A 20,792-nucleotide genomic window follows, 5' to 3' on the forward strand; every position below is an offset into this window, starting at 1 on the left:
GAGGCATTCAATTCGTAATTCGCATTGACTAGCGCTCCATACAAACTACCCACTAATTTGATTCTTCCCGAAGCCTGCAGGAAACCATGCAACTTGTGTATGTAAACGCCTGCGCCTAATTCTGCACGTGATTGTGTTCCCAGACCCTGGCGCCTAATATCAGGAGAGGAGAAAGATCCATGAGCGAAAGGGGCAATGTGTCCACGGCCGTAGTCGTTTACAGGTTCATGAGCTTCTTGATAGACTCGACCATGTCCTCGGTCGAGTACAGCTTGTTCTTCACGGGGCTCTGCGGGCCCTTCATAATCTTCATCACTGCGCCAAAGTTCTTGGGCTCGTCCATGGAGGCAATCTGATTCTTCAGAATCTCTTCGATCTCGGCGGGGCTCAGGTAGCCGTTGGCCTCTTCGATCTCCTTGACGTAGTCGTGCATGACGTCGATGCTGCCCTGCTCCTTGTCGACCAAGTCTTGCCTTTTGGCTTCGCGGAACTGGCTCACGGCGTCGGACGAGACGTGGATCTTCTTGAGCAGGAGGGCGCGCAGCTTGTCGTCAGACTCGACCGGGTTCTGGCTGTGCGAGGCATTGGTGATGTCGGCCAGCACGGCGCGGACGACCGAGAGGCGCACGGTGTCTTTGGACCTCATGGCCGTCTTCATGTCTTCGCGCAGGCGGGGCAGGATGATGGGAGACGGAGCGGCCTCGGCCGAGTATGCCCTGACGACAGTGCGGAAAGAGCGAAAACAGAGCCGCGCAGAGCGGAATCGCGACGGCAAAGCGAAAGACATGGTGCGGGTAGTTGGCCGGGGGCTTTTGGTGAACGGTCGATTGTGGAGCGAGATCTGGTGACGGTGATTAGACGACGGTGAGCAAACTGTACCCAGACTCGGGTCAAGTCACCAACCTCGTGGAATCGAACTTGGAAGAAGAGTGTTGCGGTGTCAATGGGTTGTTTTGGCAACGCGGAAAGTGGTGCCGTCAGTTGGGAGAAAGCTACGGCTAAGCAGGCGGCGCGCCAAGCCTTCCGGGCGAGCTGCCGCGCGAGGTTCTTGGACCAGTCCCCGGCGGGCATTTTACAGCTTCACCAAGCTACAAGTCCAGTCAGCTTCTCAACCGTCACTCCTCCGCCGCCGCACCTCGCCCTCCCCAGCCTCTTCTCTTCCATTCGTTCTGTATGCATGCTCACGGTTAAGGCGTTGCGCGTACTCCAGCATCATCCTCGAGCCCGCCTAATATTATCAACACACACCACCGCTCTACACCAACACGCGCTGAACGCGACGAGAGATGAACATCGGCCCTGCGACTCCTCAGCGGCCCTTGCCAGGCGCCTATTTTGCCACTCCAGGCCCCGGAGGACGCCCTGCTCAACCCGTATTCGGGCGCGCGCCCACGGCTCCCGCAAATCCGCCTGCGCAACCGCAACTAGGACATGTCGCTGCTGTCGCGCCTGTGACCCAGCAACAGCTCCAGACACAGCCCGAGATACAGCCAATTGAGCGCGCAGCAAGGACCGTCAACGACACATTGACCCAGGAGGCTAGATACCCTGATCTGGACAGCTACATTACGCGTGAGTGCCTCGAACGCGCCGTCTCTTTGTCCGGCGGCGCAAGAAAATGGGATAATGCTAAATCTTTGCATAGAGGGAATATCATCAGACTATGACATTCCGAGGAGCAATGCTCTGGCGCCGTTTCAACAGGTCAAGACATACAACATCCCTGACCGGATATTCGAGCAGTACAATGATGCGCAAGTCAGCACAATGTTTGGGCTGTTCGCCGAGTTAAACCATGCCTGGGTTGTTATCGACAATGCGCTCTACATTTGGGACTACACGCACCCGAATCCTGAGTTGGTGGCTTGGGCACCCCAGCCGAACACCATTACGGCGGTGAAGCTTGCAAAGCCGCGAAGTAAAGTCTTCGTTCCTAGAATCACGCACATCCTCGTCGTGGCGACGATAAACGACATGTACATCGTCGGTCTCTCGTACGCCAAGGGACCCGAAGGCGTTAGTGAGGTGCAGCTGTACGAGACGAAAATGCACGCCTCAGTCAGGGGCCTGGACGTAAGGTGCATAGAAGGATCGGCCAAGACTGGAAGAATCTTCTTTGGCGGCAACACAAGCGACGACGTGTACGAGCTCACGTACCAGCCAGAAGAGAAGTGGTTTGGCAGCAAGTGCGGCACCGTCAACCACGTCAACAAGAGCTACCTGAGCTGGAACTATGCGGCGACGATGGTGGGCTGGGGAAAGCATCCTTCGCACGAGTACATGGATCAGCTGGCCGTAGATGATACCAGAAACTTGCTGTACACGCTCTCCAACAACTCGGCAATACGGGTCTTCCACATGAGGAACATGACCGCTCTGGACTGCGTCATCACCAGGGCCTTTTCGACACTGAGGACGCAAATAGGCCACATGGTTGCTTCGTCACAGCTGATTGCCAACAACACGTCGGTGGTTGCCATAGCTCCCATCACAGCCACAGAGGCAGCGCGCTTGAACCTGGTTGCCATAACCAACACCGGCTGCCGCATATTTCTCAGCGCAACGTCTGGGGGCTACTATGCTACGGACGTCGCCAGCGCCCCGACGAGCATGCAAGCGCACCACGTCAAGTTTCCTCCGAGTATCGCACAAACCGACAACACTGCGGTGCCAGTAGGAGCTTACCAAGTCCCTGCTATCAACACTAATTCCTCATCCCTCACCCTGACTACCAAAGCTGCTCGATTCCCCCCTGGCTACTTCCTCTACTTTGTCCGCACAGACGCGAACACGAATGCCGAACAACTTTTCCTTTCAACGCCGGATTCTGGTCGGATTGCCCGCCCCGCCGAGCCCGCAGCCATCCCTCGATATATCGAGAAGGGGCAATGGATTCCGCTTGGAAACAGCATGCAGGCCATTGGTCTGGTTTCGGAGCCGTTTGGCGCCAGCAAGCAGCCGATAGGCTTTGGAAATGAGTTGGCTGTGCAGTTTGATCAACCCACGAGCGAGTTTGCCATCCTGACGAGTTCGGGCGTGCACGTAATTCGCAGGAGAAGGCTGGTAGACATTTTGGCTGCGGCCATGAGGTCTGGCGGAGGCGAAGAAGGTCTGGAGACGGAGGTCAAGAATTTCGTGCGCGCGTATGGCCGCACTGAGCTTTGCGCTGCTGCATTAGCAGTCGCATGCGGCCAGGCATCCGACGTGACGCATGACTTCCGCGTCGCCAGAATGACTGACCAGGAGACGCTCGAGTTTGCGCGCAAAGTCTTCATCGAGTACGGTGGTAAGCCCACGTACAACGAGAACTTGCAGCTCGACAACACCACCCAACCCATCGACAGCGTCAGGCCATCACCACGCCACGATGGTGTCGCATTATACATTGCAAGACTCCTCCGCTCTGTTTGGAAGTCGCCAATCCTGAAAGAAACTATTACGCCCAACAGCGGTCTGCAGGTGGAGGCCACAGTCGACACGGCCAAGCTCCAGAGTATCCAGCGCGATCTTACTCACCTCAAAGAGTTTTTCGATAACAACAAGTCGTTCATCGAAGGCTTGAGCGGGCCCGAGATCCGTGGCCAGACCCCACAGGACGAGCTTTCTCTCCGTGGTGAGCACCGTGCCATGAATGCTCTGCTGAACTTGCTCAACAACGTTGTTGAGGGCATCTCGTTTGTGCTGGTGCTTTTTGACGAAAAGGTCGATGAGATTGTACTTTCCCTGCCCGATGACATTCGGCAGCGGGTACGCGAACTCACGTTTGAGAGCCTTTTCTCTTCTCCACCTGGAAGGGACTTGGCAAAGGAGCTCGTCAAGGCCATTGTCAACCGCAACATTCAAAAGGGGTCAAACGTCGACACCGTCGCTGATGCTTTGCGCAGAAGATGCGGGAGCTTCTGCAGCGCTGACGACGTCGTCATCTTCAAGGCACAGGAGAATCTGCGCAAGGCTGCCGACGCGGGCAAGGAGTCGGAAACGGGACGCACTTTGCTCAACGACAGCTTCAACCACTTGATGAGGGTGGCTTCGAGCTTATCCATGGAGGTCCTCCAGGTCGCCGTCGAGCAGTACATTGCCATGGAGTTCTTTGCTGGTAAGTAGCCCGGGAAGTGTTCTCAACTTGCGCTGACTCCTTTTAGGCGCAATCCGCTTGATTCTACAGGTGGCAAGCCAACGTGATCGTGGCAACCGGGCTCTTGGCTACATCAAGGACGGCATGCAGGATACTGTAAGTGCTGAAGCTGTATTATTCTGGCAACGCAACTAACGAATCCTAGGACCCCCGGCGAAGAGACTACGACCGTCGTAGGGAGTGCTACAACCTTGTCCACCGAGTCATCCAAGCGGTCGATGCTGCATCTCTTGCCGAACCACCGCTCGTTGACGGCCAATTTTCTGCAACAGAGACTCGCAAGCAGGAGGCGTACGACGAGATCAACGGGTCTGCGGACGAAGTTTTCCAAATCCACCTCTACGACTGGTACTTGGAGCAAGGCTGGAGCGACAGACTACTCGATATCGAGTCCCCTTACGTTATTAGCTACTTGGAGAGAAAGTCCGAAGAGGAAGCCAGGCACGCCGACCTGTTGTGGAAATACTACGCGCACCACCGCAGGTTCTTCGAGGCTGCAGAAGTGCAGCTTCAACTCGCCAAGAGCGGTTTCGACTTGACTCTGGAGCAGCGTATTCGGTACCTCAGCCAGGCCAAAACGAACGCGTCTGCTCGCTTGACAGGCATGAGCGATGTTCGCATGACCCGCCAGTCACGCCAGGAGCTCCTTCGCGAAGCTGCGGACCTTCTTGACCTCGCCAATATTCAAGGCGACATTCTCGAGCGCATGAAGGCCGATGGCCGTCTCGGTCCAGAGCGCCGCCCGATCATTATGCGCGAGCTCAACGGACGAGTCCTTGCCCTCGACGACCTGTTCGGCAACTACACAGACCAAGCCGGATACTACGACCTCAGCCTGCTCATCTACGCCGTGGCCGAACACCGCGACCTTACCAATATTCGCGCCACATGGCAAAACCTGTTCGAACAGCTGCACTACACGGCGACGCAAGCCAACCAGCGGCCATGGGAAGTAGTGGCGGACAGGGTGCGCGATCTGGGCACGCGGCTGCAGCTCAACGAGACCGTCTTCCACGTGCCGACGGTGGTGCTGCTGCTCGAGACGTACGCATACACGTACCAGCGCGGGTACGGCGGACCGACGTGGGTCGCCGACGTCTTCCTCGACCTGGGCGTGCCGCACGAGCAGCTCGTCGCCGTCCTCGAGTCCATATGGTACAACAACGAGGCACCCTTCGTCGCGCGGGCCCGCCGGTGGATCGCCCAAGACCTCATCCGCGTCTGCGAGGCCTGGTTCGACGAGTCGTCGCGCGGCGGCGGATACGCTTTTGGGGGCGTCGAGACGGCGGCCGCCATTATGGATCTCTTGAACCAAGTGCAGACGGCCGGGATACTGGACCAGGAGTTTTTGGAGCGCACGATTGATTTGAGGGGCAGGATTGAGGTTGTGCTGCGGTGAGGAGCTGTCGAGATTGTCCTTGGGTGAGCGGTGGTCAGTGGTTTCATTTGGGGTTGTCGTTGGACGGACGTGCGGTGCGGTGCGCCAAAGCAAAGCAATAAAAAGCGTTTTCGGGAAGGGTAGGGTTGCGTGAGGGCTGCACTCGTTGTTGGTGGGGGGATTCAGTTGTTATTGTTGTTCAGCCACATCATCGGCTCGTTTCTAGGCAGGCAGGCAGGCAGGCAGGCACATTCAGTGGAGTGGTAGTTGCACCCCTTTTCTTCTCTTTCTCCGTCTGTATATTTTCCTTCTTCCCGTTTTTGTCGTCGTCTTGTTCTTCGCTTTTGCATTTCATTCTTCCAAAAATTTTGGGTTGGTCTCGGCATGGTAGGAGTAGGGTCAAATGGTAGTAGGCACGTACGTAGTTGCGTAAACAGCGCCCGTCTGTGCGTGCGCTGACAATCAATGGAAAAACAAGTCAAAATGTCTTATTCCATGAAGTCTTGCGGTGTGTGGCGGAGGGATGCAGTTGAGGAGTTGGAACATTTTTCAGGCATGTAAACGCAGCAGAAGAAGCATGTCAGCACAAAATGTTCCAACTCCTCAACTGCATCCCCCCACCATACACTGCATGGCTTTCAGATAACTGAGACTGTACAGGATTTCTCCACTGCTCTGACGGAATGAGGTGTCCCATCAGGCTCTATATCTTATTGTGATTACTTGCTGGAGCTATCTCTCAGAACATGAATGCCAGTTTTTGAGCGTCTTTTCCAAAAGTCTTCCAAACACACCCTTAAGGTCTCCATCGAACTTCAACTGGCCCTTGTGCACCGTGAGATCCTGATCGAAAGCTTCCACGTTCATTTTCTCATCTACCTTCTCGGGCGAAGTCTCTATCCTCTGAACGATCACGTTATTTTCCTACACTCCTAAGCCAGGTTCAAGGTGCTGGATAAACACCTACTTTGCTCGTTACTAACGGACTCGAAGACAAGGCACCAACTGTGACACTCCTCACAGCCGCAACACCTGCGAGCCATCTCGCTACCACATCCTAGAAGTCACGCCTTCCCCCTTAGCACTCCACCATCCTACCACCCAGCCCCCCTAACACAGCCCCCTAAGCTCCCCACGCCGCGCAAAAGCAACCGTACAGGCGCCAAAATAACCCACAGCGCGCGGCCCAGCGCGCCGAGCAGGTAGAACGCGGCGAGCAGGCCCCACAGCGCGAGAATTAACTTGGCGACCAGGATGGCATTGGCGCGGGTGATGGTGAGGGAGACGAGGGTTTGTTGCTGGGTCGTGGTTTCGGGGGATGATGAGGTTGTGGTGGCTGGTTGGGCGGGATTGATGGCGGATTTTTCGACGGCGGCCGCCTTGGTGGTGGAAGATGGTAGTTGTCGAGAGCCTGCGAGAGCGGGTTTGATGGCGGATACTGTGTGCGAGTTTGACCGCGCGGGATCTTTGGTCGCTGCTGCTGCGGTGGCTGTGGCTGTGGCAGGGGCTTTGACGGGGGCGCTGACGACGCGCTTTGATTTTGCGGCGGCAATGCGTTCGAGTGCAGCTTTGAGCGTGGCGCTCCTGTCTGCGGTGGTCGTCGTTGAGGTCTTTGTCGTTTTTGTCGTCGCTGGTTCTCTCGTCGACGTAGTTTTAGACTTGGATTTCGGCTTGGGCTTCTCATGTTCGTCTGGTACTTCGGCCGTTCTCTCTTTCTTCTTCTCATTCTCCCTTTCTGCATTCCTTTGCACTTTGGGCGGTTCTGCCTGGAGTAATTCCTTTTCTCGCCGATACCCCTTTTCCCTTCTCTTGAGTCTACTCTTATCTTTCTCCTTTTCTTTGCTAATGTCCTTCTCCGACTGCCTTTCCTTCGCCTGTTTTTGATCAACCTTCTTTCCTGTTGTCACAACAATACGCGGCACTCCGTTCCCATTCAATCTTGTTGGTACCTTTTCCACCGAGATAGTGTCCGACTGATATGCACGCTCAATTGGATGGCTTCGGCTGCTGAGGACCGACGCCCGCGTCTGGGTAGACTGACTCCAAGTCTTGGGGATGTACCCATGCTTTGGAGGCACCGGCGGGGCGTCATCTTCGCATTCATGCGCGAGCGGCTTGCGGGCAATTTCAATCTTGGCGAACTGCGGCGTTTGTGGCGGTGTCGGTATCTGGTGGTGCACTGGAGGCGCCGGAGGAGGGCTGTAATATGGATATCGAACCGGGCAATCGTCTGAAAATCGGACATGGCGAGACGACGGCTCATGCTGAGGAACTGAAGGCAGTTCCATCTCGGGAGGAGGAGGGCTGACTGCGGGAAGCTCGTACACTTTTCGACTGCCTGTAGTCACCCACGTCGCAATGGCATCCGTTCCCCCGTTTGTTTTCGTCTTTGGTGGCGGAGGGCTCACTCTTAGGGCCCCGGGTATGCGTAAATGGTCGGGGTCAAATGCGGCGAAGTGTGTTGGGGATGGTTGTGCCAGCAAAGGCGATACATCGCTCAGTGCATCTGGCGGCTCTTCGATTTCGTCCTCGACATACGGCGCGGGCGGCTTCCTCTTGAGCGTGGAGACTTTCCTTAAAGGGCGCCAGAAGTCGGGCCATCGATCTCGCGGCCTCTGCCCTTCTTCAAAGGCGCGTCCCTCATATTTTTGCGGCGCCTGACCCGCATCCTTCGCCCCACGCAATGCGACGGGCTCGTGATGCTCCGTCATCACGCTCGAAAAAGCCGGGCTCATCCTTCCGGTATGTGGATTCGGGTTCTGCACAGTGAGATAATCCTCGGTGTCCTTGATGGAGAGGTGCGTCTTTCCTTCAGTCGGGTGGACGTATGGCACGATCGATCCTGAAGAAGACGACAAGTCGCTGTCCTCTCCCAGCTCTGGAGGCTGAAGCAATAATTTCTTTTTCCAGTTTCGACGCGTCTGAGTCTGCAGGACCTCTTGGCCTGCGCATTCTTGGTGGGGCGGCTCCGTCTGGAATGCGGCTGGGGTTGCGGAATGTGGTGCCCGCATGGCTGCGAGCAACGACGAACACAGCTGTGGCGACGCGTCCTGACTCCGAAGGCGCAGCTATGTCGCGTGAAAGCTTTACGGTGGCGTGAGAGGGGCTTTTGGATACAATCATGGTAGTAATTATTGAATCCAAATTGAGGCGTGGATGGTGGTTCCAAAATGGATCGAGTCCAGCTTAACTACAGCCTTGTTAGCCAATGTCTTTGACCTTTGATCAGACAGTCTAAAGAGTCCTCGGAACCGCTCTTGTTGCAAACCACAAGGGGTCCTTGACTGGGGGAAAACATGTGAGTGGGGATTTCATCACTTGTTGCCCAAGTGCCCAATAATAGCATCTTCATCAAAAAGAGCATGGTGCTGAAGACCGCATCATGTCACAAAGCTTGCCCAAGACGGACACTCGTCTCAATTCGGGATAAATTTCGAGAGGTACCGTAGCTGGCTTTCGAGTCAACCCAACGCCAAACTTGTATTAGTTCATTTCCCACTGCGCGTCTAGGGAAATGAAGATACTCGTTGCCATGCAGAGCCCGTGCCTCTTCTGCGACCCCCGGCTCGTGTAGGCGCGCAAACCAAGACTCTTTCCAGCCGGATTCGGAAACTGGTTATTCGAGACTTGTAGACTGGAATGCACCAAGCCCATCCCCAGCCCACAATTTTGACAGCACCGTTTTCGATCAGCCAAACTGAACGCGGCTTTGAACGACTTCAATTCAAATCCGGGACATGTTGGTCGTGTGTAGAACTTTTGACGTCAAGCCCTCACCACTCTGTCACCTGTTTTCCGCCAAGTCCGAATGAAGCAAGAAGCCTTCACGTAACTTGGCGCGGCTCACATCCAACTCCAGAACGCCTTGACTATGCAATCCAACTCAAGTCCACAGGTACCAGGATCACTTTCACCTCGAGGGTATGCCATCTTTTGTCCAGCCCTTGGCCCTCATGCTCGACTCGATCGCACTCCAGATCTGCTCCACAACCTCTCTGTCGCGCCATCTTGCCGTGGCTCCCTGGTTCGGCGTCCACTTGTCCACCTGCGCGCAGATGACACCTCTGCCCCAGCCCCTAACTGTCTCCGGCACGGTCTCGCCTCGCCAGCCCACGTAGACGCCCAAGGCATGGCTGAAAAGCTCGGCAGGTTGCGTCCACTTGTAGGACTTGAATTGCCATGTTTGCCCAGTCGTGAAGACGGCCACCACGCGCTGCCAGTAGTCGGGCTTGAATTGATCCGGGGAGTCGACAAGGATGAATCGAAGTGGGCGAGATGGGTCAATGCTAGGAATCGTCCGCATCAGGTGAAGAAGGTTAGGGCCGCCTGATGCGGAATCGGCGGGTGTGAAGAGACCGCCGTCCAGGAATGATTTGATGTTGGACATGCGCAGAAGCGATGACGCGGAGGGTGAAAGAAGAATGATTGGCTCTGGACGACGTCCGCTGGGTTTCTTGAGGTTTGATACTAGCGCGGGATTCGATGCTGCCATTGTGGTTTGCGCGGCGTGCCCTGCGCGTTTACCATGTCCGAGCAGAGATGCAGCGTGCTTGCGCACATGTGAAAAGTCCTGTTCGAGCTTAGCAAGGTCCATCCATCAACGTGCTTAATCTCATACCGTGGGCTTGATGCCGCGCAGTACACTGTTGCGATCTCCCATCCGCCGTTCGCAGTTGTAAATCTCCAACAGCCGCGGGTCTGGCTGAGCCTTGCCCGCCTTGGGCGCGCCACTCGGAACCGTCGAAATACCTCCAGCAGTGCCTGCAGCAATGTCTGCCGAGCTTGCGGCCTGGCTCGTCTCCGATGGCAGCGGCTTGATATTCTCACTCTCCTCCGATCCGCCTTCAAGCCAGGTGATAAGATCGAGTTTCTCCGCAAACACCAAGTTCTTGACCGCACCACCAGCACCACCGGGAGCTGCCAATTCTTCATTCAGGCGTTGCACCGAGGTAATGTATTCTGGAACCGCAGCGTCTTTCTTGAGCCATGTAAAATAGACGCTCCGCAAGTCGATGGGCTGGCTGCCGGAGAGGAATCGCGTCGGTGTGTTCAGGGGAATCGCGCGATGTTGTCCATCTTCGTGGTTGAACTGAAGGAAGGATGCTTTGGCGAGGTTCTGCTCGACGTCCTGAGCGTGGGAGGCGTCGGGGGAGGTGGTAGGTATCGGAGGCTTGTTTGCCGCAATGGCCGCGCGCAAGTTCAGGAGAGGGTCGACATCAGCCATTGTGGCGATATGCGACAACGTAGATCGAAGGGTGGAGCGGAGGGATGAGGTGGTGTGGTGAAGGATGGATGGCAGCAGCGTCGCGGCCGCAGTCAAGTCGACGCGGCGAGCTCTAAAGGTGGTCCGAGCGTCTTGTGCACCCCCATGACACCCAGGTCCCTCACGGTGTTGAGGCTCCAACTAACGGACTTCAGGGGAGCCTCGAATATTCCCAATCCAGTAAGAGAAAAATGGCACTCTAACCTGTCTCACAATTTGGTTTTCCCGTGAGAACACTTTTCTCGCTCTATTACCGTTCATGCTGTAGCCAATGCTTGTATGCAATGCTGAAGGCCAACTTCCTCATTTAATACCACCTCACTGCCCCTCTAGGTTTGGCCCTGGTGATGTAGGCCTACTCCTCAAGATGCCAAACAAAGCCACATTCTCTCTCAAGGCAACATACTCACTATCTGCGTATCCAAGAACCTTGTGGATCTCGGTGCTCCTCAAGCCTCGTATCCTCTTGATCTCGTTGGCAGAGTAATTCACAACTGCCCTTCCCACCTCTGTTGGTGCTGGATTTTCCTTCTCAAAGCCGACGTCACTGTCAGTTGAGCGCTTGACGACCACAAGCCGCACGGCTTCTTGCTGGGCGAAGTGCCCATCAGCATCTACGATTCCAGCAGGCAGCAGGCCGGCGTGATCAGCAAGTGCCTTGTAGGCACCTTCGTCGATGTACACGACACCATGCGGGGCCAGACCATGGAGCAGCCAAAAGTAGCGGTCTCGTATCGTGTGGACCTGCGGCAGGAAACGGGTGTGTAGAGGAGCTTCCAGGCCCGTTGACGGGTCGATTATGGCTTGCTTTTCTGTCTTTGGGACATCTGCAATATCCAGAGCAGCTGTCTTGCCTTCAAGAGTCTGCTGTTGCCTCTCAGGCTCGCTAGAGGAATGGACCATCTTTTTGGCTTCTGAGTAGCGCACAATCGCCGCGATATTTCCAGGTTTCGACGAGTTGGTAATCACAGTGGTGACTCCAGCGGAGGTAGCCAACCGCGCGGCGACAATCTTCGTAGACATGCCACCGGTGCCGAGCGAGGAACCAGCCGATGACACGTCTGCGACGAGGTCCGCAATATTCTCCACCACCTCAATTGGCTTCGCGTCCGGGTTTGTCCGCGGATTCTTGTCATGCAAGCAGTCCACATCCGTCATCAAGAAAAGATAGTCGGCCTGAACCATGCCTGCCGTGATAGCTGAAAGGGTATCGTTGTCGCCAAACTTGATTTCCGTAACCGCCAGGGTATCGTTTTCGTTGACAATGGGGATGACGCCCATGTGGAGGAGCTCGTTGAACGTGTTTTGCGCATTCAGGTACTGCGTTCGGTCCGCAATGTCGTTTCTGGTCAAGAGAATCTGAGCCACGGGCTGCGCCATGTGCGAGAAGAGCTGGTCCCAGAGACTCATCAGGCGGCATTGTCCAATGGCGGCCAGCGCCTGGACTTCTGGGAGGTGTTTGGGACGGCGTTGCTTGTTCATTTGGCGCAGCGCGACGCCAATGGCACCCGAGGACACCAGAACGACTCTGTGACCATCTTTGCGCAATTTGATGCACGTCTCGACTATGATGCTGAGAATGGAGAGTCGTGGCTCGTGAGTTTTTTCGTCAATGATGGACGAGGTGCCTAGGCCAATGTTAGCTATTTTCGGTCGTTGACTTTTCGGTAACATGTACAGGCCGTGCTGTACCAAGCTTGATTACTACAGTGAGATGCTTCTTCATCTTCAAATCCACCTCCTGAGCAAGACTGGAAGAGTTGTGAGTTGCCAAAGTTCTGCCCAAAGAGCGGGATGACTCCATGTCAAAGGATCGTCGTCATGGGTGGGCCGGGGAAGAGAGATGACTTTTTGTTGTTGCCGTCTGCTGCCACGAAGCAAAGTAAGAAGAGCGGCTTGGACTTTATGCCTTCCTCCGACCATTTTTTCACCGCCTTCAACACGCCCTACGCGCATCCTCCGCATGCTCAGCACAGCGAATCCGACAACCACCTCCGATCCACTATATCCGCGTCCGAGTCTCCATCACACAGCGCATCGATCCCAGGCCTTCCGGCTTGAAAACACTGCCTCATCCATCATGGCCGAATCAGTCAACTCCGAATCCAAGCCCGCCCAACCAACGCCCTCCGCAGACCAGGTGCAACCAGACGAGAACTTCTATAACTGGAGCACCTTCTTCACAATTCTCTCAGGCCAGGCATCAAAAGAAGACCAGCAAAAATACTTCCGTGCGCGAGACCTGGTGAACGAAGAGAGCGACATCAAGCGAGTAGAAAAGCAGCGGGACTGGCTGTTCCAGAACAGTGAGTTGCATAAAGCCGGCCGTGTCCCAAGTCAATTGAGCTCCCGCTAAGATGAATTTCCTGCAGGCCCCGTCATCCGCTTCCTCCGCGATGAAATCAATAAGCTCGGCGGCGACATCAATCCCATGAACGTGCGGATTCGCCGCTGCACGACGTCTCAGGGCGGCGGTATAGACCAGGACTACGGCATCTTGATCTGCGCCAACTACATGCGGAACCAGGGACACGTTGAAGACACGATTGCGCACGAGATGGTCCACGCATACGATTACATGCGGTTCAAGGTCGATAGATGGAACCTGAGGCATCAGGCCTGCACTGAGGTACGTGTTGCGAAGCGCTGGCAAGCCAGAAGTGGGAGACTGACGCCCAAGCAGATCCGCGCATCGACTCTGAGCGGAGAGTGCAGGTTCACGCGCGAATTCTTTACTAGGGGCCAGTGGAGGTTTACTCAGCAGATGCAAGAGTGCGTACGACGGCGAGCGACTCTCTCGCTGATGGCAAGACCAAGCGTCAAGGATGACGTCCACGCTGCGCGGATCGTCAACGAAGTTTGGGACAGCTGCTTCAACGACACCAGGCCATTTGACGAGATCTACAGGTGAAGAGCTTCGAAGGAGAGCTATTTGTCTTGAAATAATGCTTTCTACATTACTGCATAGCGCCGGCGTCTGGTCGATACCAAAATCAATCCAACTCTCACCTCCAGCTCCTACATCCATCCATGCTGATCCCATGCCCGCCGGATATGCCAATATTTATAACGCCTGGACCCGTGCCGAACTCCGCAGCTGCACAAAAGGTGGCAGGAAACCGAAAACTAGGACTCCAGTACCCTGACCTTTGAGCGTTTGCACTCACACAAACCGTTTCAAACTCCGCGCCATGGGAAAGTAATCAAATGAAACAATGTAATCGCTCCTTCGTCAGTGAAATCGTTCAAGCATCCGACTTGTCACTGGTTCTGCTCTTGAGCGAGCTGGAGGTGCGATTGTAGCTTCTCTCGCCCTTCACGCAGTGCTTGACGATCCAAGGATGCTTCTCAACTTCCTCGAGTGGGAGACGCTTTGACGGGTCAAGAACAAGCAACTGGGAATCTTGTCAGCAATGTAGCAGAGCAATCGGACAAGTCGACTTACCTTCTTGATCAAGTCCCTTGCCTCGGGACTAACGAAGCTGGGAACCGTCATATCGCCCCGGGCAATCCTGCGCTGAGTCATGACGGGCGTGTCCTCGAACGGCGCCTCGCCAACCAAGAACTCATAGGTCAAGACGCCCAAGCTCCAGAGGTCGACCTTTTCATCGTAGTAGTTTTCGGAGCTGCCAGGCTTGATCATCTCCGGGGGCAGGTAGTCGAGCGTGCCGCACATGGTGTTGCGCCTGTTGTTTGGCGCGTGCACACTCCACCCGAAATCCGAAATCTTGATCTCGTCGTGGATGCCAACGAGAATGTTTTCGGGCTTGATGTCGCGGTGCATGACGTGCTTCTTGTGCAGGTACTTGAGCGCCGCGGCCATTTGAGCAACGTACTGCGCAGCCTTCCACTCGGGGAACTTTTGCTCCTTGCGCAGGTGCTTGTACAGCTCACCCTTGCCGGCGAATTCGAGGATGAGAAAGATGCGTTTCGAATCGTGGAAATGGCCGTAGAGTCGTAGGATGTTGGGGTGCGCCAGATTGGATTGGATCTCGATTTCGCGCCGCACCTGCTTTTCGACTTTGCCCTGCTGCAGCTCGTTTTTGTGCAGGACTTTGAGAGCGCAGACAAACCCGGATTGTCTCTCCTTGGCCAGGTAGACCCGGCCGAATTTTCCTTTGCCCAGTGGCTTGCCAATCTCGAACATGTTCAGGTTGAATTGGCGGGGAGCCGTGGGCTGCTTGTACAGAACGCTGTCCGAGCTCCTCTGGACGAGTTCATCAGAAGGCCTGGCAGGCTTCTCGCCCCGAAGGTGCTGGGCTGCTTGAGAAGGGAGAGTGACTTTGGTAATGCTATTACTGCTGTAGGCCTTGGGAACGCTGGACTGCTGCAATCTTTGTAGCGGCAGTTTGATGCGGTTTCCATTCGTCGAGTTGAGCCCAGCGAGGTTCACGGCAGTGGAGAGAGAGCCCTGCATTGGTCAACTCATGTTTGAAATATCGCAGAGTCTTTCCTAAGTACCTTGGGCTTGTGATATCCGAGTCCCGCCTTGGTGTGCGGGACGTCCTCATTTTCGTTGTTGATGGAGATGCGCTCCAGGGCGTGTTCAAGAGCTTCGGTGGCCATGATTGTGGTGATAAAGAGCGATGGAAAGTGCAGCGATCGGGCACGGTTGATGCAGTCGATGCCGTTGAATTTGGGGTTTGTCGTCGTCCTTGACGAGCAAGATCGTGGGGCGGAGCTGCGAACAGCGCAAAGTGCGTCTGTTGACGGTGGTTGCTACAGGAACGATCGTGCCGAGGATCAGCCGCATGTCCTCAGTCCCGGCCTCATCCTGGTCCCACCTCCAACTCACGTCGACTGCGGGGACTTTGCGACTCAGACCTGACCACCTCGCCATCTGTCGCTGCGATAATCAAGACCTCACCCCCAAGCGCGGCGCGTCCACCTGAAGACTTCACCAAGATGAGCGCAAGCTTCCCCTCACCCACGGACCAAGGCAAATCCATCGTCCAGGCCGGATGGAAGATCACCACGCGCAAGCTGCCCATCTTGAAAGCGGGCCCCATTGAAGACATGACGGATAGACTGGGCATCGCTCCACCAGAAATGATATTTGGCGACAACTCTGTACGGCTAGAACACATTGCCTCGGGATGGAACATTGAATTCAACGCGTTCGATGCGCTAGACCGCGTGGACAAGACGGGAAACTCGATGTTCAAAGTCGCATATTCCAAGGAGTGGCAGCGAGATAGGTGGGCACACCCGGTTGACTTTGGAAAACTTTTCAGGCCTTGAAAATAACGCTCTTGCAAGATTGCAACATGCATCAGATATTAAAGAAGTCGTCAAACCCTTTGACTGGTCATACAGCACCGACTACGCTGGCACTGTTGCTTCGGATGCGCCCAGCTTGCCCCAGTTTGAACCGACCGAGACTCCCATCCCGTACGAGCTATTGAAACGCCCGGACCCCATTCTATTCTTCGACGAAGTGATGCTGTACGAGGACGAGCTCGCAGACAATGGAATCGCGCTCCTCTCATGCAAGATACGCGTCATGCCAGCTCGCCTTTTGCTCCTAGCCCGCTTCTTCCTCAGACTGGACGATGTCGTCTTTCGGATAAGAGACAGCCGCATTTTCATCGAATTCGATACTGGAGAGGTCATCCGAGAGTACACGGCGCGCGAAGAGAAGTTTGACGTTGTTCAACGCAAGCTGGCGATTACACGGGCCGATGTGCCGGCGCTGATGAGGGATCCCAACCGGTTGATGTCCGTGTTGCCGGTCGTTGACGGAAAGTTGGAAAGATGTATTCTCAAGTAATTGCACCGACTTGCCGATGAAACTACACCATGGTCTGCAGTCCCAGAATCAGAGGCTGTGAGTCGCCGGAAGAAATTCCCGTCCAAGGGGACTCGAAAATCACAACAACGGCTCAGGGTCCTGCCAACTAAGGTACCAAGGGCCCTCGAAACGTAGGGCTGCGACCCAGGTTTGGGACATTACCTACGTTTCTACCGAGTGGGGCTTTTGTCAGACTTGCATGTGCTCGTGAAGAGGTGTCACTGCGCCAGATCACCATATCTGGAATCAAGTAGGTCTCTTGAAGACTTGACCCTGCTTTGGCTAATATGTTGCAAGCTATAGGAGATTAAGACAGCACAGTGTCGCGTCTTCAGAAATTCAAATGTCATATATTTTCCTGACCTCCAAACGCGTTCGTAATCTCGTCATAGCAGCTTTGCACCGTGTCCCCGAGTCAACCAAAGGTCGATTACAAATGACCATGCCAATTGGATTGGTTCTGGCGATGAGTTTTTGAGACACGGGCCAACTGCTCGCTGCTGATTGTGAAGTGAATTCGCTCGAAGCTGAGGCAATCCCAAGTAGGGACGCCATTTCACGCTTGAAATGCGGGTTAAGGGAAACGCATTGACCCTGCTGCTCCCACGTTTCTAGGTCCCAATGGCAGCAACAGTGGTAGAAGTGCCCTGGAATTGCCATCGGATACGGGTCCGTCACGTCGAATTGAGGGATTAACCCTTCCGATCTCCATATCCTCCAAAATAGAACAAAGGCGCCATGAATATTTACAAGGGAGAAGATCAATTTGCTAATGAACCAGAATTTCAAGTAGGCCAAGTCACTCCGTTGAGGAGACCTAGCGCGCTTTCTTATTCATCCTCTCTGCCCACGCCCATTTAAGAAGCTACGGTCCCCCTCCGGAGTCTTTCCTCTTCCTCCCCGCTCTCCATCTTCCCGTCCTCGCTCTCTGCATCTTCGGTCTCCAGCCAACAGCTAAGTCCAACAAACATCACTCCGTTGAGGAGACCTAGCGCGCTTTCTTATTCATCCTCTCTGCCCACGCCCATTTAAGAAGCTACGGTCCCCCTCCGGAGTCTTTCCTCTTCCTCCCCGCTCTCCATCTTCCCGTCCTCGCTCTCTGCATCTTCGGTCTCCAGCCAACAGCTAAGTCCAACAAACATCCACTTGCAGGCAGATTCAAGTACGCTCACCATGCCTAGCAACACGCACAGCGAGTCGGCCCACATCAAGTGGGCCGAGCATCTCCCTCGCCCGTCCCGTCGCAGGGACGAGGTCCGCCGCCGCCGCCGCCGCCGCCGTCTCAGCGGCCACCGCCGATCGAGCCGTCGCCAGGTCCGCCGGGACCTGGACCTCCAGTTTGAAAAGGCCCACTACGGGGCCCCCACGGAAGGTGAGCAAAACAGCGAAGACACCATTAACATGCATCCAGGCTGCTTCCTCCTGGTCCTCGTGTTCGTGGCCGTCCTCGCCTTGCTTTCCCTCTTCCTGGAGCCGGAATCGGATTGAGTCAGGGCTGCTCTGAAGCCTGGGTGGGTGGGAGTCCTGAGATCCTTTGTGGTCTCGGGGGTCAATTTTTTACATTTATAGTCAGTTCAATGGATACGTTGTTCTGTGCTTGCTTCTTGAATGTGCGAGTGTGACTGCCTGGTCCCTATGAGTGCTGTTCTCTTGTGCCTGACCAGCCTTTTGCCCCTGATTTTTCTTGTCTTCGGAGAACGATCAGCATCAACATGACACTCCCCACTGAGCGGACGCTCTAACTGTCCACCCTGATCCAGAAGTTGAACACGGGATACTACTCTGTCGGACCCTTTCAGCGCATGCACTCTGGAAGCCTCTCACCATCACTCCGTCTTCTAGCGCTCGATTCACGACGCAAACACCGCCCAACAAGACGGAAGTCCGAGGGAACCGTGGAGCCAAAGTCCTGATCTGGGCTCTCTGAGCCCTTGCAATGAGACCAGTTGCCTTGGTGAGAAGCTTTAATGCGGCATGTCTTGCCCTTGTACATGGGGGAGCCAGCTTGAGGCTTCTATTAACTCCAGTGATTGTTCGATGTTGCCAGCTTTTGTTCAAATCTGAAGGTGGGGGCTACCCACTGAGATTATAAAGTGTAATTGAGACACTTACGGGGCTGGTGGAAGAAGGTAGAAAGGCAGCGTGATGGGGAAGAAGAATTCAGGGGTTTTCTAAACGGAAGGTACTTGTTCAACCATGGATGATTCGGGAAAGTAGCAGACGGTGGTTTCAAAATGATCAACTTTATTGGCGACAGGAAAGGCCACAGAACGAAGAATAAACCACGAGCGGTGAAATTGAAGAGAGGGGGATTGACATCGAATTTTCATGACATATCATCGTATTTGTCCGCCCATTTCGTACGAGATAATTCGTAAAATGCACCTACGTATTCATCGTATCATGTGAAAAGCTCAATCTCACTCTGCCACTCTCCCTCCCCTGAACCTCCTTCTCCTCCTCTCCTCCTCCCCAACTACCTCACCACATCACCCAAATCCCCAAACACCCAAATCCCCAAATCAAATCAAACAGAAACACCGCCGCAAGTCAGACTGCCCGTCCCATGGTTCTCAGCGCAAAGCTGGTCATCGCAGCAATCAGTGTAGACGCCATTGTTACCGCACTCAGCTATCACTCGTCAGCATCAAATCTCAAATCGAACCAGACTCGTCACTAGGGGCGTAGTAGGGAGAGAGAAAGGGAAAACGTACAACCAAGCGCCAAACACCTCTTCTCGATGAAGACGTTGTCTGCAGCACGCGCCGCGACGGGCGCGACGGAGACGATAGGCGCGACAGAGACGGTGGGCGCGACAGAAGCGACGGGCGCCCCGGACGGCGCGACAGAAGGGGCTCCCGACACATCTACGGGCTCTGGAGCGCGTGCCGCAACGACGACGCCAGGGGACGCGACGGGGGCGCCCGACGGCGAGACATTAGGGGCGCCAGACACAGCGCGCGCCTGCAGCGGCGTCGCGGCCACGCGGGTCTCGAATGTCGTCGGCGTGGGGACGGAAGTAAAGGAGATGGGAACGTCCACGGCGGCGATGTTGGCGTTGGCCGTGGGGAGGCGCGTGCCGGTGATGATGGTGATGCCGTCCTTGACGAGCGTCGCGACGGCCACGGCGTCGCGCGGGATGCGTGTGCCGGTGATGGTGAAGACTTGGGCGAGAGCTGGCGAGGCACTGGCGGCGGCGAGGAGGGCGGCGGCGGTGGTCGTGAACTTCATTGTTGTGGGTTCTGGGTTTTGTTGATTGGTTGAGAGGTGGGATTTGGGAGATTTGATGGCGGTGTTGCTGTGCTTTGCTTTGAGTTGAGGTGCTGGAGAGGAAGTGGTGCTGATATGAGTTCTCCTCGGTGCTGTCTGTGTCTGCTCTTATACATCTTGAACCACCTCTTCGACCGCTATACCATTCCTTCAATGCTCCCTCTGCATGGGGCCGCAATGGTTTTCCACAGCCCCCAGCATCCCTCTAGGCTGTGAACATGAGCCTGCAGCAACTCAATCCAATCCATCGAGAAAAACTAGCACAGGGTTTGCAGTCAATCTTACCTTTCCAGGTCTCTCACCCACCGAATCAGGATATCATCTCCACACTCTTCCAAAAAGAAAACCCTACCTACCTGTAGCCTAGAATCACCTCGGGGCTAAACGACGACCATGAATCGTCACTGCAGCTGCAGGTCTGTCCGTCCTTTCGGCAACAGAAGCAGAACCGCGGAGGCACTGCCATAGGGCTGTGTGTCGACCGGTAGGTAGGCTGTACCTGGGGGCCGTCATGGCCAGAACAGGAAGACTGGAGAACGGATTGAGGATCTGATGTTCGGTCGCCGTCGAGACCCACAATGTGCTTGGGGGCGGCTGAAGGCACAATGGAGTATTTTGCCTGTTTTCGAAGGATGCGGTCGGCGATGTCGGCAGTGCATCGCCGTAGCTGTGAAACGCCACAGAGCTCGTAAATATGCTTTGATTTCAATGTGTCGTGTTGTTGTAGTGGTAGTCGAGAAAATTGGAAAGAAGCAATGGAGGACGTTGGACGTGCCGGTGGGGGCTAACCCCGTTAGGAAATTCAGCAATCCTGCTGCGCCACGCGGTGCTGCTGGACTGCGCCGATCGACGTCAGAATTTGGACTCTCTCTTCCTAGTCCATGTAGGGCTGTCACATTATAGGCTGTAAGTAGCAGTCAGCGCGAGTTCGAAGTAGGGCGAAACGGCCCCGGTT

At 55.2% G+C, this 20,792-nt stretch overlaps 10 protein-coding genes across 10 annotated transcripts; 4 read left to right on the plus strand and 6 right to left on the minus strand.

Annotated features, from left to right (window-relative positions):
• J3D65DRAFT_619382 (Yqey-like protein-domain-containing protein) lies at positions 1 to 1,041 on the minus strand. Its single transcript, XM_066799743.1, has one exon. The coding sequence runs from the start codon at positions 785 to 787 to the stop codon at positions 218 to 220; it is 570 nt and encodes a 189-aa protein (XP_066656935.1). The 5' UTR covers positions 788 to 1,041; the 3' UTR covers positions 1 to 217.
• Positions 1,042 to 1,083: 42 nt separating this feature from the next.
• On the plus strand, positions 1,084 to 5,673 carry J3D65DRAFT_619384 (nucleoporin Nup157/170). Its single transcript, XM_066799744.1, has 4 exons — positions 1,084 to 1,572; positions 1,646 to 4,096; positions 4,143 to 4,231; positions 4,281 to 5,673. The coding sequence occupies exons 1-4, from the start codon at positions 1,287 to 1,289 to the stop codon at positions 5,532 to 5,534; spliced, it is 4,080 nt and encodes a 1,359-aa protein (XP_066656936.1). The 5' UTR covers positions 1,084 to 1,286; the 3' UTR covers positions 5,535 to 5,673.
• Positions 5,674 to 6,245: 572 nt separating this feature from the next.
• On the minus strand, positions 6,246 to 8,524 carry J3D65DRAFT_666368 (uncharacterized protein; the record flags this gene model as incomplete). The annotated part of the gene is made up of 2 exons (XM_066802915.1): positions 6,246 to 6,416; positions 6,671 to 8,524. 2 exons carry the CDS (start codon positions 8,522 to 8,524, stop codon positions 6,246 to 6,248), a joined length of 2,025 nt encoding a protein of 674 aa, XP_066656937.1.
• An 899-nt stretch (positions 8,525 to 9,423) lies between these two features.
• On the minus strand, positions 9,424 to 10,737 carry J3D65DRAFT_550920 (RNA pol II accessory factor, Cdc73 family-domain-containing protein; the record flags this gene model as incomplete). Its single annotated transcript, XM_066797014.1, has 2 exons — positions 9,424 to 10,083; positions 10,132 to 10,737. The coding sequence occupies 2 exons, from the start codon at positions 10,735 to 10,737 to the stop codon at positions 9,424 to 9,426; spliced, it is 1,266 nt and encodes a 421-aa protein (XP_066656938.1).
• A 140-nt stretch (positions 10,738 to 10,877) lies between these two features.
• Positions 10,878 to 12,639, minus strand: J3D65DRAFT_619388 (Aspartate/glutamate/uridylate kinase). Its single transcript, XM_066799745.1, has 2 exons — positions 12,469 to 12,639; positions 10,878 to 12,404 (listed from the first exon to the last, which is right to left on the minus strand). Exons 1-2 carry the CDS (start codon positions 12,578 to 12,580, stop codon positions 11,095 to 11,097), a joined length of 1,422 nt encoding a protein of 473 aa, XP_066656939.1. The 5' UTR covers positions 12,581 to 12,639; the 3' UTR covers positions 10,878 to 11,094.
• A 110-nt stretch (positions 12,640 to 12,749) lies between these two features.
• On the plus strand, positions 12,750 to 13,798 carry J3D65DRAFT_619391 (metalloprotease ATP23). Its single transcript, XM_066799746.1, has 3 exons — positions 12,750 to 13,082; positions 13,149 to 13,405; positions 13,460 to 13,798. Exons 1-3 carry the CDS (start codon positions 12,857 to 12,859, stop codon positions 13,685 to 13,687), a joined length of 711 nt encoding a protein of 236 aa, XP_066656940.1. The 5' UTR covers positions 12,750 to 12,856; the 3' UTR covers positions 13,688 to 13,798.
• On the minus strand, positions 13,693 to 15,428 carry J3D65DRAFT_619392 (kinase-like domain-containing protein). The gene is made up of 3 exons (XM_066799747.1): positions 15,238 to 15,428; positions 14,222 to 15,187; positions 13,693 to 14,171 (listed from the first exon to the last, which is right to left on the minus strand). The coding sequence occupies exons 1-3, from the start codon at positions 15,340 to 15,342 to the stop codon at positions 14,022 to 14,024; spliced, it is 1,221 nt and encodes a 406-aa protein (XP_066656941.1). The 5' UTR covers positions 15,343 to 15,428; the 3' UTR covers positions 13,693 to 14,021.
• Positions 15,429 to 15,681: 253 nt separating this feature from the next.
• Positions 15,682 to 16,546, plus strand: J3D65DRAFT_551148 (type 2A phosphatase activator TIP41; the record flags this gene model as incomplete). The annotated part of the gene is made up of 2 exons (XM_066797024.1): positions 15,682 to 15,974; positions 16,036 to 16,546. The coding sequence occupies 2 exons, from the start codon at positions 15,682 to 15,684 to the stop codon at positions 16,544 to 16,546; spliced, it is 804 nt and encodes a 267-aa protein (XP_066656942.1).
• An 820-nt stretch (positions 16,547 to 17,366) lies between these two features.
• Positions 17,367 to 18,114, plus strand: J3D65DRAFT_675798 (uncharacterized protein). The gene has a single exon (XM_066803587.1). The coding sequence runs from the start codon at positions 17,741 to 17,743 to the stop codon at positions 18,053 to 18,055; it is 315 nt and encodes a 104-aa protein (XP_066656943.1). The 5' UTR covers positions 17,367 to 17,740; the 3' UTR covers positions 18,056 to 18,114.
• Positions 18,115 to 18,884: 770 nt separating this feature from the next.
• Positions 18,885 to 19,901, minus strand: J3D65DRAFT_675799 (uncharacterized protein). The gene is made up of 2 exons (XM_066803588.1): positions 19,282 to 19,901; positions 18,885 to 19,198 (listed from the first exon to the last, which is right to left on the minus strand). The coding sequence occupies exons 1-2, from the start codon at positions 19,796 to 19,798 to the stop codon at positions 19,095 to 19,097; spliced, it is 621 nt and encodes a 206-aa protein (XP_066656944.1). The 5' UTR covers positions 19,799 to 19,901; the 3' UTR covers positions 18,885 to 19,094.
• Between the last annotated feature and the right edge of the window lie 891 nt (positions 19,902 to 20,792).

Source organism: Phyllosticta citribraziliensis, assembly GCF_038025025.1.
Source record: "Phyllosticta citribraziliensis strain CPC 17464 chromosome Unknown J3D65scaffold_4, whole genome shotgun sequence".
Lineage (NCBI taxonomy): Eukaryota > Fungi > Ascomycota > Dothideomycetes > Botryosphaeriales > Phyllostictaceae > Phyllosticta > Phyllosticta citribraziliensis.